Genomic DNA, 15,015 nt, shown 5'->3' with positions numbered 1-15,015 from the left:
CTTCCTCTACCATTGATAACCAAACCACTACCTCTCCACGTGTCCTTTGCACTAATCGTTGTCTCTTGTCTGGACTTTAGAATTGTGAATCTTCTCAGAAGTGTTAATATATTAAGTATTCAATATTTTTTAACATTCTTAGATACTTTTTTCTTTTTTTTAAGATACTTTTTTCTTAATAAAATGACATAAGCACCATAAGACTACTGTTTAGATCTAGAAAGAACTAGGGTGTCTGGAGTTAAGAAAACTGCTATAGACAGGGGAGGGCTGGGAGGTATTGCCAACACACTGTACCATCTTGCAGGCTGGCATAGAGGGATCTTATTTACAATCACGGCAGCAAGATTTCTTGACAATGGTGGATCTGAATCAATTCTAGCTGTTTAAAATTACTGCTTAAGGATCTAAAATATGGCTAACACCCAGGGCTTTGGGGACAGGGATTTGATCCCTTCCATAACTGAAAGGCATAGTAAGGCTCGTTGTGGACCAGAAGCACCAAGACACTTTTTGCCCAGTGACTCCACTTCTAGGAATCTGTTCTAGGAAACTTTTGGAGGCACACACAAAGACTTATCTACTAGGACTCTCATAATGTTTGTTACTTATATTAGTAAAGAATTAGAAATTCCCTAAATTTCCAACAACAGATGGATGGTTAAGCCTAATGTGGTGATCCATGTAATGGAATATGATGCCAACATGTAAATCACATTGTAGAAGAACATTTAATAACACAGAAATGCTAATGACATATCTAAGTTAAACAATTAGAGGACAAAGCCATTTATTTGTTTGAATGTATTTCTGGACATGTATATATTTGAAGCTGACTTTATTATTATTTTTTTATTTTCAATTAGCCAACATATAGTACATCATTAGTTTTGATGTAGTGTTCAACGATTCATTCGTTGCCTATAACACCCAGGGCTGACTTTAAAACTGTTTGTTTATATGTAGGGAAAAAAAACCCAAAAGGAAGTTCTTTATTTTTGAATTTTTAAAGTATTTAAATTCCAGTTAGTTAACATACAGTGTAATGTTAGTTTCAGGTGTAAAATATAGTGATTCAACACTTCCACACAACACCCAGTGCTCATCATGACAAGTGCACTCCTAAATCCCCATCATCCATTTAACCCATCCCCCCATCCACCTCCCCTCTGGTAACCATCAGTTTGTTCTCTCTAGTTAAGAGTCTTTAAATGTTAACAGCTGGTATCTTTGAAATACAGAATTATATACAATCATTTTATCTGTTATCCTCTTCTGTAGTTTCCAAATTATTCAAATAAGTATTGCCCGCTTATAAGTTTACAGGCATATATGAATTTTGCACATGTATACAGAGTTGTTGAGACACTAGGGAAAATAGATACTGTTGAATTTTGTGAATTTTGAAAACACCTGGGCTTAGATGTGAAGTCAGATAAATGTCAATGAGATTTCTTTTTTCAGAAGGAGAAAAGGTCAGGTATAATATAGATCTCATCAATATTTTCTACCTTAATTAAGTCAAAAAGAAAAATGACTCTGAAATATGTGTTTCTTGGGCAATCCTGAATCTTCTCTATATGTAGTTTCTGAGTTTTCTATCTTCCAGGACAGCAGATCAGGGATCCTGTGAAGTAACAGGGTCTAAAGCCCTCTCTGACCTTCTCTTCTTTGCAAAAAAGAAATGGACTTGGAACAATGGAAAATAATGTCTGGACAGTGTCAGATTAAGTTTAAATTTGGAATAGCCTGAAGTCTCTGGGAAATTTCCCAGCAAAACTTAATTTTATTTTTGGTTCTTTAGAATCACAACTAAATATTAAAAAGCTTAGAAACTACTCCCTGTACACTTAACTACAATTATAAAATACTGTGTGTACACAAAGTGCAATTAGAAATGTTAAATAATGAAATCAGCCAGATGTGCCCACCTCAGAGAAAATAAAATGTACTCTTGACTTTTCCCCCTTTCCAATTTTCCTCCTTCATGGCCATAAGGTGAATTCTCAGCATTGCACAATGTGGTGCTGCTGTGAGCTGTGCTGAGAACCTGTGGGTAGTGCTTTCTAAGGAGCAATAGCACCTCCACTCTCTTGAACATTTTCTGCTCTTCAGAGGGTCAGTGGTGATTCTGAGCACATTATTGATCTAATAATGCTTTAGAAAACTGTTCCATTGAGTCAAAAAGACACCTCATGCAAACAAGCTGTGATTACTGGGATTTATCTAATTCATTAAGTATTTAAGCACCTTCATTGAACTGGGTACCAGTTAAGGTACCAGATAAAACAAGATGGAAATAACATGGTAGCCATTCATCAGAGTCTCACAGTGTAATAGAAATAATTGAATTGAATTGAAGCCGAACTATGCTTACCATTTACATCTCCTAATTTAGTGTGACTCACTTTACTGAGTTTTTCCTTTAAATCCACATTATACAGATGAGAAAATGGAAGCTCAGAGTGGTTAAATAATGTGAGTGAGGTCATGGTAACAGTCACCTTTCCCAGAAATGCTATGTAACAGACCATGCCAGGGAGTAACAGAAAACACTGGATATTAGTTGACTCATTGAGACATTTATCTAAATGTGCCTGAGGCCCTTCTTTATTTACAGTTATGAGACATGAAAAATTTAAAAGCCCAACTAATTGTTTAAGCCAGTTTGAACAGCTAACAGGCCCACAGGTAAAGTGCATGAAACTATTAAATCCCTCAAGTGGAATTCATCTTCCACCTCTGCTCTCATGCATGCTAGTTAGGGCATCTATTCTACACCTTGTTCTCTGCTGTGCTCTTCTCCCTGGCTATTAAAGCTCCTGAGGACAGAATCCTCTCTCATCTGTGTTCCCCTATAAAGTGCACATGGCTGCCCAGAGGTGCTACTCAGAGGACACATTGCTGGCCCAAGACAGACTCCCTTCCTGGGTTCAGTGTGGAGTGGTGGGTATTGTTGGACACAGCTCAGGGCCCTGGTTTCATTCACCCATGAAACCAGTGTCTTATTGACTGTTGTCACAGGTGCATGCTGGAATGAGAAGGAGAAAGGGGGGTGGGAATATTTTTCTTTCCTTTCTCTGTATTTATGATTTGAAGTACTATTATTGCCCCAGGTGAGTGTTTCATGGCATCCACGGCAGCTCTGTGTGGCCTCGGCTCCTTAAGGAAAGGCAATGTATGTGTATAAAATGACATATTCCCAACAGGAATGAAAATGATTTCTGCAGCTTTTCATGAAGAGCTGGTTGCTTTTAAACGTCATGTGTCCTTGAATGAGGTGACCATATATGCTTGTGGGTTCTCTTGTGCCCGTGCAATTATTTCCATCTTAAAAGCTCCTGATTTGGATAAGTTTATGGTGGCCCTTCCTCTAGTGCAGGCCAGCACAGTGGAAGGGGGTCCCACACAGTGTGAGCCTTTGCTTTGCTTCACTTGTGGCTTCCATCCCCCTGAGAGACCCCTCCTTGCCATTTTATGATTTCATTTTGACCCTGTGGGCCCTGACTTCTGCTGCTTGGTCTTTGATGGGAAGCCAGTAGGTTATTTTCAATGTGTGATATTTAAATACTGTGATCTTAGGACGTAGAATTTTCTGAGTATAGAAAGGCCTGTCAGACTCTGAATGGTTTTCTCCATGAAAAGTTCTGCATGGAATGGCAAAGCCTAAAAGTATCAATCCTACAGCATCTGGTCTCCTATGTGAGTTTCTGTTTTGTACTGCTAACCTGGTTATGCTGGGGAGGAGAGCTGTTTCTAATTGTGTCTCCTAAAACTCCAGCTTTTTACAATTCAGATATAACTTATGTAAAATTTATCACTGAATCTCAGGCATGTTCTTGGATATAGCCCCAATTACCAGTGAACACCTCCACCATTGTTGTGTTGGTGATCCTTTTTCCTTCATTGTGTCTTTCAGGTCTCACTCTTCTTTACCTCAGTTCTTCAACTCCAGGTCAAAAGACCCCTGCTTTACAGAAAACACTCCTTTGCTGAGAAATTCCTCACAAGATAAAGGGTGAGTTCCCCCCCACCCACTTCTTATAAAATTGAGAAATCTCTGAACATTGCCCTTGGCACTTATACTGGAGAATTTCTTCCTGAGATGTGAATTTTTCTCTGACACGTTGTTTGGTCTCTGCCAGATCCTTGTCAGTTCAGTGTAGGATATATTCATGATTCTAGTAGTTGTAGTCTGTGGCTTATGAATTTCCAAATAACCTTGAGCATACCCCTGCAGTGATTAAATAACACATGTGCACATTCATGTATATACACAGCTCTGATGAGCCATCTTACCAGGCCAGGGCTTCTGAACCAAGGGTAAGGAAGGCATCATCCAGAGATATTTTTTTGTTGTCATATCTGGGGCAGGGGTACTACTGGCATTTAAGGGTAAAGGCCAGGGATGCTGCTTAACATCCTGCAGATGTTAAGGGACACTTCCCCACAACAAAGAATTATCTGGCTCAAATGTCATTAGTGGTAAGGTTTAAAATGTATGATTTAAGAGGAACCTCCTCTTCCTGCAAGTTTGAGGTCCTATTGGGTACAAACAGGATGGTTCTGGAATCTCTGAGCAGAGCTGATCTGGAGGATAACTCTGTCTCCTAGGATGAAGGGCCGTGCCCCAGTTTCCAAGCTCATCTCTTCTTTTTGCAGACAAACTTCCGGAAGCCTGAACCACCTGCTCAGTATCCCCTGACTCCCTGCACATTACAAACTTGATGGCATTGTCATGGACTCTTCCTTTCCTGCCCTCTGACCCCACGCACCTGCATTGGCAGGCAGGCTGCCGTGTTACCTGCCCTTACCTCCCTCCCATCCTCTGAGGAGCTGCCCACCCTCTTTCCAGCCCTGTCTGCAACCATGTGGATGGGACTTCATACTTTATAGAGTGTATCAGAATTCTTTGGGGTACTTGTATGCCATGTGGATTCCTAGCCTCACTTGCCAAAGACTCACCCCATTTAGATAGGGTGTAAGAATGTGGATTTAATCACCTCCTGGTGCAGGGACAATCTGGCTCCCTCCAGGAGATTCTGATGACAAGTTGTGTCTTCCTGCAAAAGTTCCCACTGAGCCCTTTGACTAGACGAACTTCCTCCTGTTCTAGCTCTCCAGGGCAGTCTCACTCAACTTCAAAGGGTCTCAAATGTCACCTCCTTGGTGAAACATTGGTCCCCCCAACTCCCTTAAGAGTCAATGCTTCTTCTGTGCTCTCAAATACACATTCATTCATGCCTATAGTTTAGAACATGCCTTATGTTCCATGGTTATGCCTGCCAGCCTGCCTCTTTTCATCTCACATCCTAGTGTCCAGCACAGTCCCTGCAGCCAGGAGGATAAATTAATTTTTCTCTATTTCTCCTAATAAATAACTTTGAAAAGACACTCCAAATATCAATTCCCTTAATGCTTTCCTTTAAATTACTTGGTAAATCATGAAGGTTATTTTAGAACTCATGTTTCATTGGAAAAGCATAATGTGTAGGCATTTGTCCTGGGCATATGGAGCACAGAAACATGCCCCACGATTCCAAGCTGTGCCTCAAGTCAAAAACTACATACCTACAGAGGAGCAGAACATGGGTCAGGTTTGCTTATAAAACGTTTTCTTTCTTTTCAAGGTGTTGAGGGCAGGAATATGCAGCTGATGGTATTAGGAGCAGAGCATGCTGTGCATCTGCACTGACCAGCCTACTAGCTACTTGTCACAGGCATTATTCAAAGCTAAATTAATTAAAATTAAAAATTCAGTCTTCAGTTACACACTTCAAGGGGCCCATGAGCATGTGTGACTACCATACTGGGTAGGAGAGAGAACACGCCCATCACCACAGAAAATTCTATTGCACAGCATTGTTCTAGATACACTGGCATTAGCTTTCTTCTTGCCACTTCTAAAAGAAGTTTCCTTAGTTCCAGTTTTTGTTATGGTTGTATTTGTTCACCAGTTGAGGGGGTCGTGATATCATTCCTTACACATAAATATTTCCCAGTCACGGAACTCTTTGTTTTCAGTATTGCAGCACTGTCAGCATCAATTGCTATTGTTACATATTTGTTTCATACAGCCTCATTTGCATCTTTGGGCTTCTCTTTACGAATAAGACTTTTTTTTTCTTGTTGTAAACCAGTTTGAAGTAATTATAGGTGTTCAGGAGAATCACAATGCCCTTTTGAGCTAGTTGGGCTTGAGAGGCATAATTGGTTTCTAAGATCATGGCCCGTTATGTCAGTAGGGTGATCCCATGAATATTCCAAGTAATACATGAAAATACTGGGCTTTAGTGCAACCTCACTAGAGTCAAGTGCATTTGAACTGAGGGTTTGTTCAGAAGCCCAGAGATTCAACCAAAAGTAAATGGATGTGTCCACATGTAATTTTGTTTTTTTAAATTTTATTTTATTATGTTATATTAATCACCATACATTACATCATTAGTTTTTTTCCCTTTTTAAATTATTATTATGTTATGTTAATCACCATACAGTACATCATTAGTTTTTGATGTAGTGTTCCATGATTCATTGTTTCTGTATAACACCCAGTGCTCCATGCAGAACGTGCCCTCTTTAATACCCATCACCAGGCTAACCCATCCCCCCACCCCTCCCCTCTAGGACCCTCAGTTTGTTTCTCAGAGTCCATCGTTTCTTATGGTTTGTCTCCCCCTCCGATTTCCCCCCTCATTCTTCCCTTCCTGCTATCTTCTTCTTCTTCTTCTTTTTTAAACATATAATGTATTATTTATTTCAGAGGTACAGGTCTGTGACTCAACAGTCTTGCACAGCTCTCACCATAGCACATACCCTCCCCAATGTCTATCACCCAGCCACCCCATCCCTCCCACCCCCCACCACTCCAGCAACCCTCAGTTTGTTTCCTGAGATTAAGAATTCCTCATTAAGAAGTCCACATGTAATTTTGAGAAAAGTTTATGATTCCTTTTGAATCGTCCTTCTAGATAGAAGTTCCATTTCTGGGCCCATCTAGTCCAGCACTGATGTTCTCACTCCTGCTCATGCTCATGTATAGGCTGGTGGAAAAGCCAGGTAGACCATCTTCCGTATAGCTCTATTATAGAAAGATAACTATAGGCCTACACCCCTTATTCTGCTTCAGGACAAGTGTAACTAGGTACTGAGAGCTCCAGCACAATCAAAGAGAAAGCAAATACTGAAATTGACTGAAGTTGGTCTGAGCCAGAAACAGCTTTATTGGAAAGTTCCAAACTCAGAACAAGCTGATGTTTCTTGAAGGTCCACAAATCATATCCATGACCCCAAATTTTCCTTAAGCTAAGTGTTCTGTGATGTCAAGAAAGACCCATTCCCACCAGTTTGACAGCACTAAAATGTCTGTGGTGCTTTTAAAAACCAAAATTGATTCCACATTTCATACTTACCACTGAAATGAAATCTTATTTTGGAGATGCTACTATTTCTGTGAAAATAACCACAAAGCCTTGCTTTCCAGGTCATGGTGCATGCCTATTTGCCATCCAGAGTTCATCACTGCTGAAGAATCTTGGGGAAACAGCTCAGCTGAGTGGGAAGGAGGATCCCTCTTGAGCAAAGACTTGGCTGGTTCCTCTGGATCTGCCTCCCAAGAGAAGGGGGAACATCTGGACAGTGCTCATATCAGGTTCCATCTTTTGAAGCTGAGGTAGGAAGACCTGGAGTGCTAGCACTGGCACAGAGTGATGGTTGCACAGAGCATCCCACTTGCCTGGGACTAGGCTGGGGGCGGTTCTCACCCTCACTGCATCCTTCGCAACCAACAGAGTGAAGGTGAGGAAGAGGGAATTTCACATTTGGCCAGGCTGCACTTTTCCTGGAAGGTTATTTACCTTTTCTCCAGGCCCTAGAATATATGTAAGGTGGCACTGCTAATCAGTATGGAGCCTGTAAGGAAAACCCAGTTACAGACCTAAATGACTGACATCCTACACTCCTTGTTTGTGTTGCAGGGGTCTTCATGGCATGACCTCAGTTTGCAGATAGAATCAGTTCACTTTAGCAGTCCCTGTGGTATTGTATTGTATTGTATTGTATTGTATTGTATTGTATTGTATTGTATTTATTTATTTATTTATTTATTTATTTATTTATTTATTTATGACAAGATTTTATTTATTTATTTGACACACAGAGAGAAAGCACAAGCAGGGGGAGCAGCAGGTAGAGGGAGAAGCAGACTCCCTGCTGAGCAGGGATCTCATAATCCCTTGTAGTTGGCGATGAAGCATGTTATTAGAAGGGTTGGCTCTTGCGCCAGGGCTCATCCTTCAGGAAGCTGTGTTGTCCAGCCTGTGTGAGCTGGGACCCTGAGGCTGTGAGGAAGGGGTTGGTGGTAGTGGTACTGGAAAAGCTATGCTTGCACATGGAGAGGAGGACTTGGGCATGCCTGTGTGTGGGAAAGCTTAGGGCATTATGTTGGACCATGTGAACTGGCCAGCCAGAGCTGGAGCACTTTTTCTCTCCCTACTTTGTCTGCTGTGCTTCCATAGGCACATTTATTTAAAAGAAAGGTTTTGTTGAGAGCGACATGTTTGAAAGTGGCATCTCTAAGTACAGAATAAGTCTTGGGGACCAGGACCACTAGGTCCTCATTCCAGATATGCTCTGAGGTAGCTGAGGGACCAGCAGAGGCAGACACATCCATTAAGCTGTTTCCTTGTCACCTTGTATCTCCCTCACTACACAGCCTTGCAAGGGCTTCTACTAAGATCGTCTGTGGGAAAGCTCATGGATAGGTGAGAAAACACTATGTAGCTATAAAATAATTGTATTATTATTTGTCTACATTAGGGTACCTGTCTTTTCTGAAGCTGTTTGAAGGCCTGATTAGAAATGTACCTATCTGCATGCCCAAAGTGAACCTGTTTGTGTGCAGAGAGACCCACTCTCATTGTTCTATTGACCCTTCTAGGAACCTTGAGAGGTAGATGAAGGAAGAGACTGCAGGGAGGATAAGGATTTTGCCTGAGGTCATGCAGCTTGTAAGCTGAGGGGGGTCAGCAGGGATGTGACCTCCATATCCCCCACCTGTGCTTGACCATGGAGATTATGTTTCCCAACATGTTTCCCAGCCCTGTGTTGCTTTTCATGATTACTGGTCTCAGCTGCCAGCATATATATGACAAATATTTGGCCACAGAATCTGCTATGAAATTAAGTGAATTGTGTGAAAGTGTGTGAATAGGGATCTGGCCCTAAAGACCACAGGTTGGTGAGCGCTGACACTGTTAACACCCTCCCTCAACTGGTTGGTTCACAGCTCGAGACGATGTCAGGTTTTTCAACTGTCCCACACCATAGAAGAATTTAAACAAGTACATTTGAGACTTTACATTCTGTAGTTACTTTATCTTCTAGGATTCATGGAATAGTTGCATTGAGCTTGCCACCGAACTAAAAAGACTTAGTGCCATTCTTTTTAACAGGGTTAAAATGTACCATGTATGATCATTGGGAAACTTGTAAAACATAGTTTGGATTGTCATCTCTGCTGTATATGTCTCTTATGTAGAAAAAAATTTTGTATTTGGAGTAGTTAAATCAATGCCTCATGCTTTAAAAAAGAATTATCATTTTGATTCCCATTTATTTATTACTATTTTTAATTTGAGCATAGTAGACATACAGTGTTACATTAATTTCACATATACAACACAGTTTTTCAAGAAATGTATATGTTATACTATCTTCAAGTGTAGCTACCATTTGTCACCATGCAGTGCTCTTAAAATACCACTGACTATATTCCCTATGCTGTACCTTTTATTCCTATGTTTTGTACATTTAATAACTAGAAGATTGTATCTCCCACTTCCCTTCACCCATTTTGCCCATCCCTCTATCTCCCTCCCCTCTGGAAACCATTAGTTTATTCTCTGTATTTATAGGTGTGAGTCTGATTTTTGTTTGTTTTTTCATTTGTTTTGTTTTTTTAGATTTCATATATGAGTGAAATCATATGGTATTTGTCTTTCTCTGTTTGACTTATTTCACTTAGCATAATACCTTCTAGGTCTATCCATGTTGTCACAGATGGCAAGATCTTGTCCTTTTTTTGGCTGAGTAATATTCCATTATATGTAAATGTAAATATAAACACACACACACACACACACACACATTCTTTATCCATTCCTCTGTTGATGGACACTTGGGATGCTTCCATATCTTGGCTATTGTGAATAATGCTACAATAAACATAAGGGTGCATATATCTTTTTGAATTAGTGCTTTTGTTTTCTTTTGGTAAATACCCAGTAGTGGAATTATTGGATCATATGGTATTTCTATTTTTAAATTTTGGGGGGGATCTCCATACTGTCTTCCACAATGGCTGCTCCAATTTACATTTCTACCATTAGTGCTTGAGGGTTTGTTTTTCTCCATATCCTTACCAACACTTCTTATTTCTTGTCTTTTTGATTTTAGCCATTCTGATAGGTGATATCTCATTGTGGTTTTGATTTGTGTTTCCCTGATGATGAATGATGTTGAGCATCTTTTCATGTGTCTGTTGGCCATCTGTATGTCCTCTTTGGAGGACATCTATTCAGGTCTTCTGCCCATTTTTTAATTGGATGTGTGTGTGTGTGTGTGTGTGTGTGTGTGTATGTGTGTGTGTGTGTTATATAAGTTCTTCCTATATTTTGGATATTAACCCTTTATCAGATGTATTGTCTGCAAATGTCTTTTCCCTTTCAGTATGTTGCCTTTTGTTTTGTTGATTGTTTCCTTCACTGTGCAGAAGCTTTTTAGTTTGATGTAGTCCCAGTAGTTTATTTTGGTTTCTGTTTCACTTGCCTTAGGAGACCTAGAAAAATACTATGGCCAATGTCAAAGAAATTACTGCCTAGGAGTTTTAGGGTTTCAAGTCTCACATTAAGTCCTTAATCCATTTTGAGCTTATCTTAATGTATTGTGTCAGAAGAGTAGTCCAGGCTTATTCTTCTGCTTGTAGCTGTCCAGTTTTCCCAGCACCATTTATTGAAGAGACTGTCTTTTCCCTAGTTTGTATTCTTGCCTCCTTTGTTGTAGATTAATTGACCATATAAGCATGGGTTTATTTCTGGAGTCTATTCTGTTCCATTGATCTATGTGTCTGTTTTTGTGCCAGTACCATACTGTTTTGATTACTATAGTTTTGTAGCATATCTTGAAATCTGGGATTCTGATACCTCCAGCTTTGATTCCCATTTAAAGAGGGGGTGTTGAGTCATAATTTGGAAGTGTGAAATGATTATCCATCAAACTCATTAAATGTAAGGGAATGAAAAATAAGACTTTACCATTTTGAAAAGATCAGAAAGGTATTGAAAAAGATGTCCTAACATAGACCTCTGCATTCTATAAACATATGTCAAGCACAGGCTGTGGACCAGCACCCTTCCACATACAGGGACAGAGCACAGACACCACAGTGCCTGCTCTTGAGGGGTGGCCAGTGGCAGAGCACACCCCGCAGCTGGGCAGTGATAATGTCATTAGAAGATGGAATCCAGTGGGCCTGGGGAGGTGATATGAGCAGAGATGGGACTGGAAAGACTGCAAAGGGTTGACTAGACTCAGATTTACCTGGCCCTTAGAGCCACAGTTAAGAAAGGTATAGTGATGACTGGGTCAGGACACCATCAGGAGACTGTACAGTGGGCCAAGAGCATGGCCTGATTGTTAATTATCTCTGAAGGAATTCTTAAAAGACTTTGCTAGTACAACCAGTGACAGCACTGTAATTTCTTTTTTGAATTGGTTTGATTATATCTCAGTTCAGTGTTTTTATATTTGATGATCAAATCCATATTCCCACTTTCCAGAAAACTTAAGGGAATGTAATTGATAAATATGAATCTGAGAGCCCATATAAGGCCTGTTTCCAGGAAATTCAGCCTTCAAAATGCTAGGGAAGAGCCTCCAAATTTGAATTTTAGCATCTCCGGCGTGAAACATGTGCAAACACTAGGTTAACTTTGCTCTTCTCTGTAACCTTCACCAAGCTGCTTTTCTTGAGGCCATATATTTATAGGTCAGCAGTGTCTTCCTTTATACCATATTATGGAAAGAATTCCTAACATGTGCTTTGAGATTGATATTACCCAAAGCTTCAGAAAGGTGTCTGAGGTTTGGCAGTCTGGGCACATGCAAACAGGACTGCTTTGGTGTGACTTGGGTCCTACCTTTTCTCTTGCAGGCGCTGTGTACGGTGGCTGAAAGTTGCAAGCCTGTTTATCTTTGTGGTGGTGTGCTCTGTGAGTATCACAGAGCTCTGCTGTTGGGTCAGCAGAGCCCCAGGGTGCCTTGGGCTGGGTAGCAAGGCACCTAAAGTATGGGGCTCATACCTTTCTTTGGAGGAGATGCTGAAGGCATGTGGGATTGTGGGCTGAGGTTGGTGAGGGAGGCTTCCCCTTAGCAATGTTCTTCTGCTGTGATACAACAGAAGCCCTGGGGACTTGGCTTTGCTCTGTAGAAGGCAGTTAGCTTCATCCTTGGGTCTAACTTTCCACCTGAAGGCGGCTTACCAATTCTGTTTTCAACCACATGCAATAAAACTCTTTATTTGTCTTGGGCATGTCCAGCATCATGGGTGGCCCCCAGAATGTGTCTTGCTGCCAGCATTTGTGTGGTGTGTATCCTGATGTAGCCTAGCTGGAATCACATTGCAGGTGCTCAATATTTTGCCAAATGAATGAGTGTGAGATTCTTTGCGCTCAGGTGTGCATATCTGTGTGTGTACAAATGTATGGTTACATGTCAGCTGTGTGTGTCTGTGTGTGCTCATGTGGATGTGAGGTCCTCTGTGCCTGCTGTGTGTTTGTATGTCTGCATGCCTGTGTGAGACATGTGGGTCATTTGTGGTCTGTGATCATTTTGAGGTTGTGTCTGTGCTTGGGGTCTTATTTCTGGGTGTGTACCAATTTTCAGCATTGGCATAAGAGAGTTTGTCTGCACCATTGTTGGGAGATTCCAGTGGGTGGCTGGTACATGCTGCTGTGACAGCATGTGAGATTGTGAGCAAGGATGGGGTATGTGAGTGGTGTTTTCATGCCTGGGCAATGTGGACTCCAGGACATGTGTGGCTGTGCCTCTTCTATGCAGGCAGCCTGAGGTTATGGCCAGGCTGAACCCTGCATGACTGGAAACTGCACATGACCACATGTGGCTGTGAATACTTGGTTTTCATTATTTGCACAGGTGGGCATGCGTTTCGGGGCTCTGTGTGTGTGTGGGGGGATTATGCGTGAGAAGAGGCTCCTCTTCTCAGAGTGGCGAATCGAGAGCAATATTGCATCTTGAGCATCGAGGGTGGTTCATGAAGTCAATACTGGCTGAATTGAATTGAATACCTGCAACTCTTTGAAAGCCCACAAGGGAGGGGAGCAGTGGCCCACAGAAAGGAAATTATACATGAAACAAGAAACAAATACATTGAACTCTGAAAACTTCATGCTTTTACTTTTTAGCTGCCAGTTTGCTTCTTTACTTCCTATTCACACAATTGTGTGGCTCTGAAGCTCTGGCTGCTTCGCAGGGCCTGGTAGGTGGGTACAGGGATTTCCAAGCCGAAGGTCAGGGTGGGCCAGCTCTTACCTGATCTCCTGAGGACTAACCTGAGCTCTGTATCTAGTCTTCAGCCTTCTTCTGGGATTTGAAGTTTTGGTGATTTGGGGAATTTGTTTTGAACTTCTATAACCTGTCATCTTATAACCACTTCAGTGTACTTTCTGATGAGGTATAAGGTACTCTGCAAATTCCACAAACACATACTTTAACCATCACATGTGTTGTATCCCCTTTTCTCCAGTATGGGAAAACCATGTTTACCTTCCTCTGATGATTTAATTTTGTGGCTGAGTGGTTAGTCCTTAAAAAAAACAAATATCAGTAATCAAGACCCATTGTAGTGGAGAATAGTATAATGAATCAGAATTTTATCTCTAAGAAATATCTAAGAAATATTTAGAAGAAAATATCTAAGAAAATATCTAAGAAAAACTAGAGTGAGCTGGTGAATGTTCGATACATCAGTCAACACCATTATTATACCCATATTTTTAACTTTTGTCAAAATTATTTAAATCCTACTGTACTCCTACCACAAATATATCATTAAATGTTTCTGATTTTTACAGATTTTATTCAGCCTGTATCCAGATCAAGGAAAGTTCTGGCAGCTGTTGGCTGTGTCACCCCTGCAAAGCTACTGTATCCAGTCTATACAGAGATGGATAGTTGCCCATGGCTGAGATTCACAAAGAGACACCAGAGAACTATTACAACTGTTGCTGAAGGCCCCAGTGTAGGTGATCACTGTTCCTCCCATGCCTATTTTGTTCCTTCAGGACATTTGATGAAAGATGAGGCCAGAGCAGAAGGGGAGGGGAGCACTAGTGAAACTATGGAGGGTGGTTGGTGGTGAGGTTCCCCCTGGGGTGATGACAACCAGGTGGCACATTCCAGTTAGGGCCTGGCTCCCCTGGGCTCTTGCACACTCTGTTTTGTACCCCAACCCCACTTCCTTTTGCATTTCAGCCTGGGTGGTTTCTACTGACCTATTTTTAAGTTCATTGTTTCTTTTCCTTGGCCGTGTCATTTGGGCATGATGATTGCTTGGTTTCTTCATACTGTGTTTTCTCTTGCCTTTTTGTAGGCCTCATAGTTTGTCACTAAAAGCCAGACGTGTTGTATAGGATAGTAGATATTGAGTGTGTTAGTCAGCTCAGACTGCTGTAACAAAATACCACAGCCTGGGGATTAACAGGTATTTATTACTCACAGTGCTCGAGGTTGGACGTCCAAAGTCAAGGTGCTTGCTAATTTGATATCTGGTGAGAGCTGTCTTTCTGGCTTGCAGATGGCTGCCTTTCTTGCCATGTCCTCACAGGGCCTTTCCTCAGTGTGTGTTTGTGTATGTGGAGAGAGAAAGCATTCTCTCATGGCTGTTCTTATAAGGATACAATCCTCTCAGATCAGGACCCCACCCTATGACTTCATTTA

At 41.3% G+C, this 15,015-nt stretch overlaps 1 protein-coding gene across 2 annotated transcripts in view; it reads left to right on the top strand.

Annotated features, from left to right (window-relative positions):
* OCA2 (OCA2 melanosomal transmembrane protein) overlaps positions 1-15,015 on the top strand; it is a 470,182-nt gene that overhangs the window by 26,949 nt on the left and 428,218 nt on the right. For both annotated transcript variants that reach the window (XM_088025221.1, XM_028087266.2), the window contains exons 2-5: positions 3,920-4,018; positions 7,484-7,672; positions 12,212-12,269; positions 14,151-14,223. In XM_088025221.1, coding sequence (XP_087881347.1) covers positions 3,920-4,018; positions 7,484-7,672; positions 12,212-12,269; positions 14,151-14,223 — 419 coding nt within the window. The remainder of the gene's footprint in view (positions 1-3,919; positions 4,019-7,483; positions 7,673-12,211; positions 12,270-14,150; positions 14,224-15,015) is intronic.

This window comes from Eumetopias jubatus, unplaced genomic scaffold (assembly GCF_037043125.1).
Source record: "Eumetopias jubatus isolate StellerSeaLion01/CBP00866 unplaced genomic scaffold, mEumJub1_p1.0 scaffold_7, whole genome shotgun sequence".
Lineage (NCBI taxonomy): Eukaryota > Metazoa > Chordata > Mammalia > Carnivora > Otariidae > Eumetopias > Eumetopias jubatus.
This window is presented reverse-complemented; position numbering and strand designations above follow the sequence as displayed.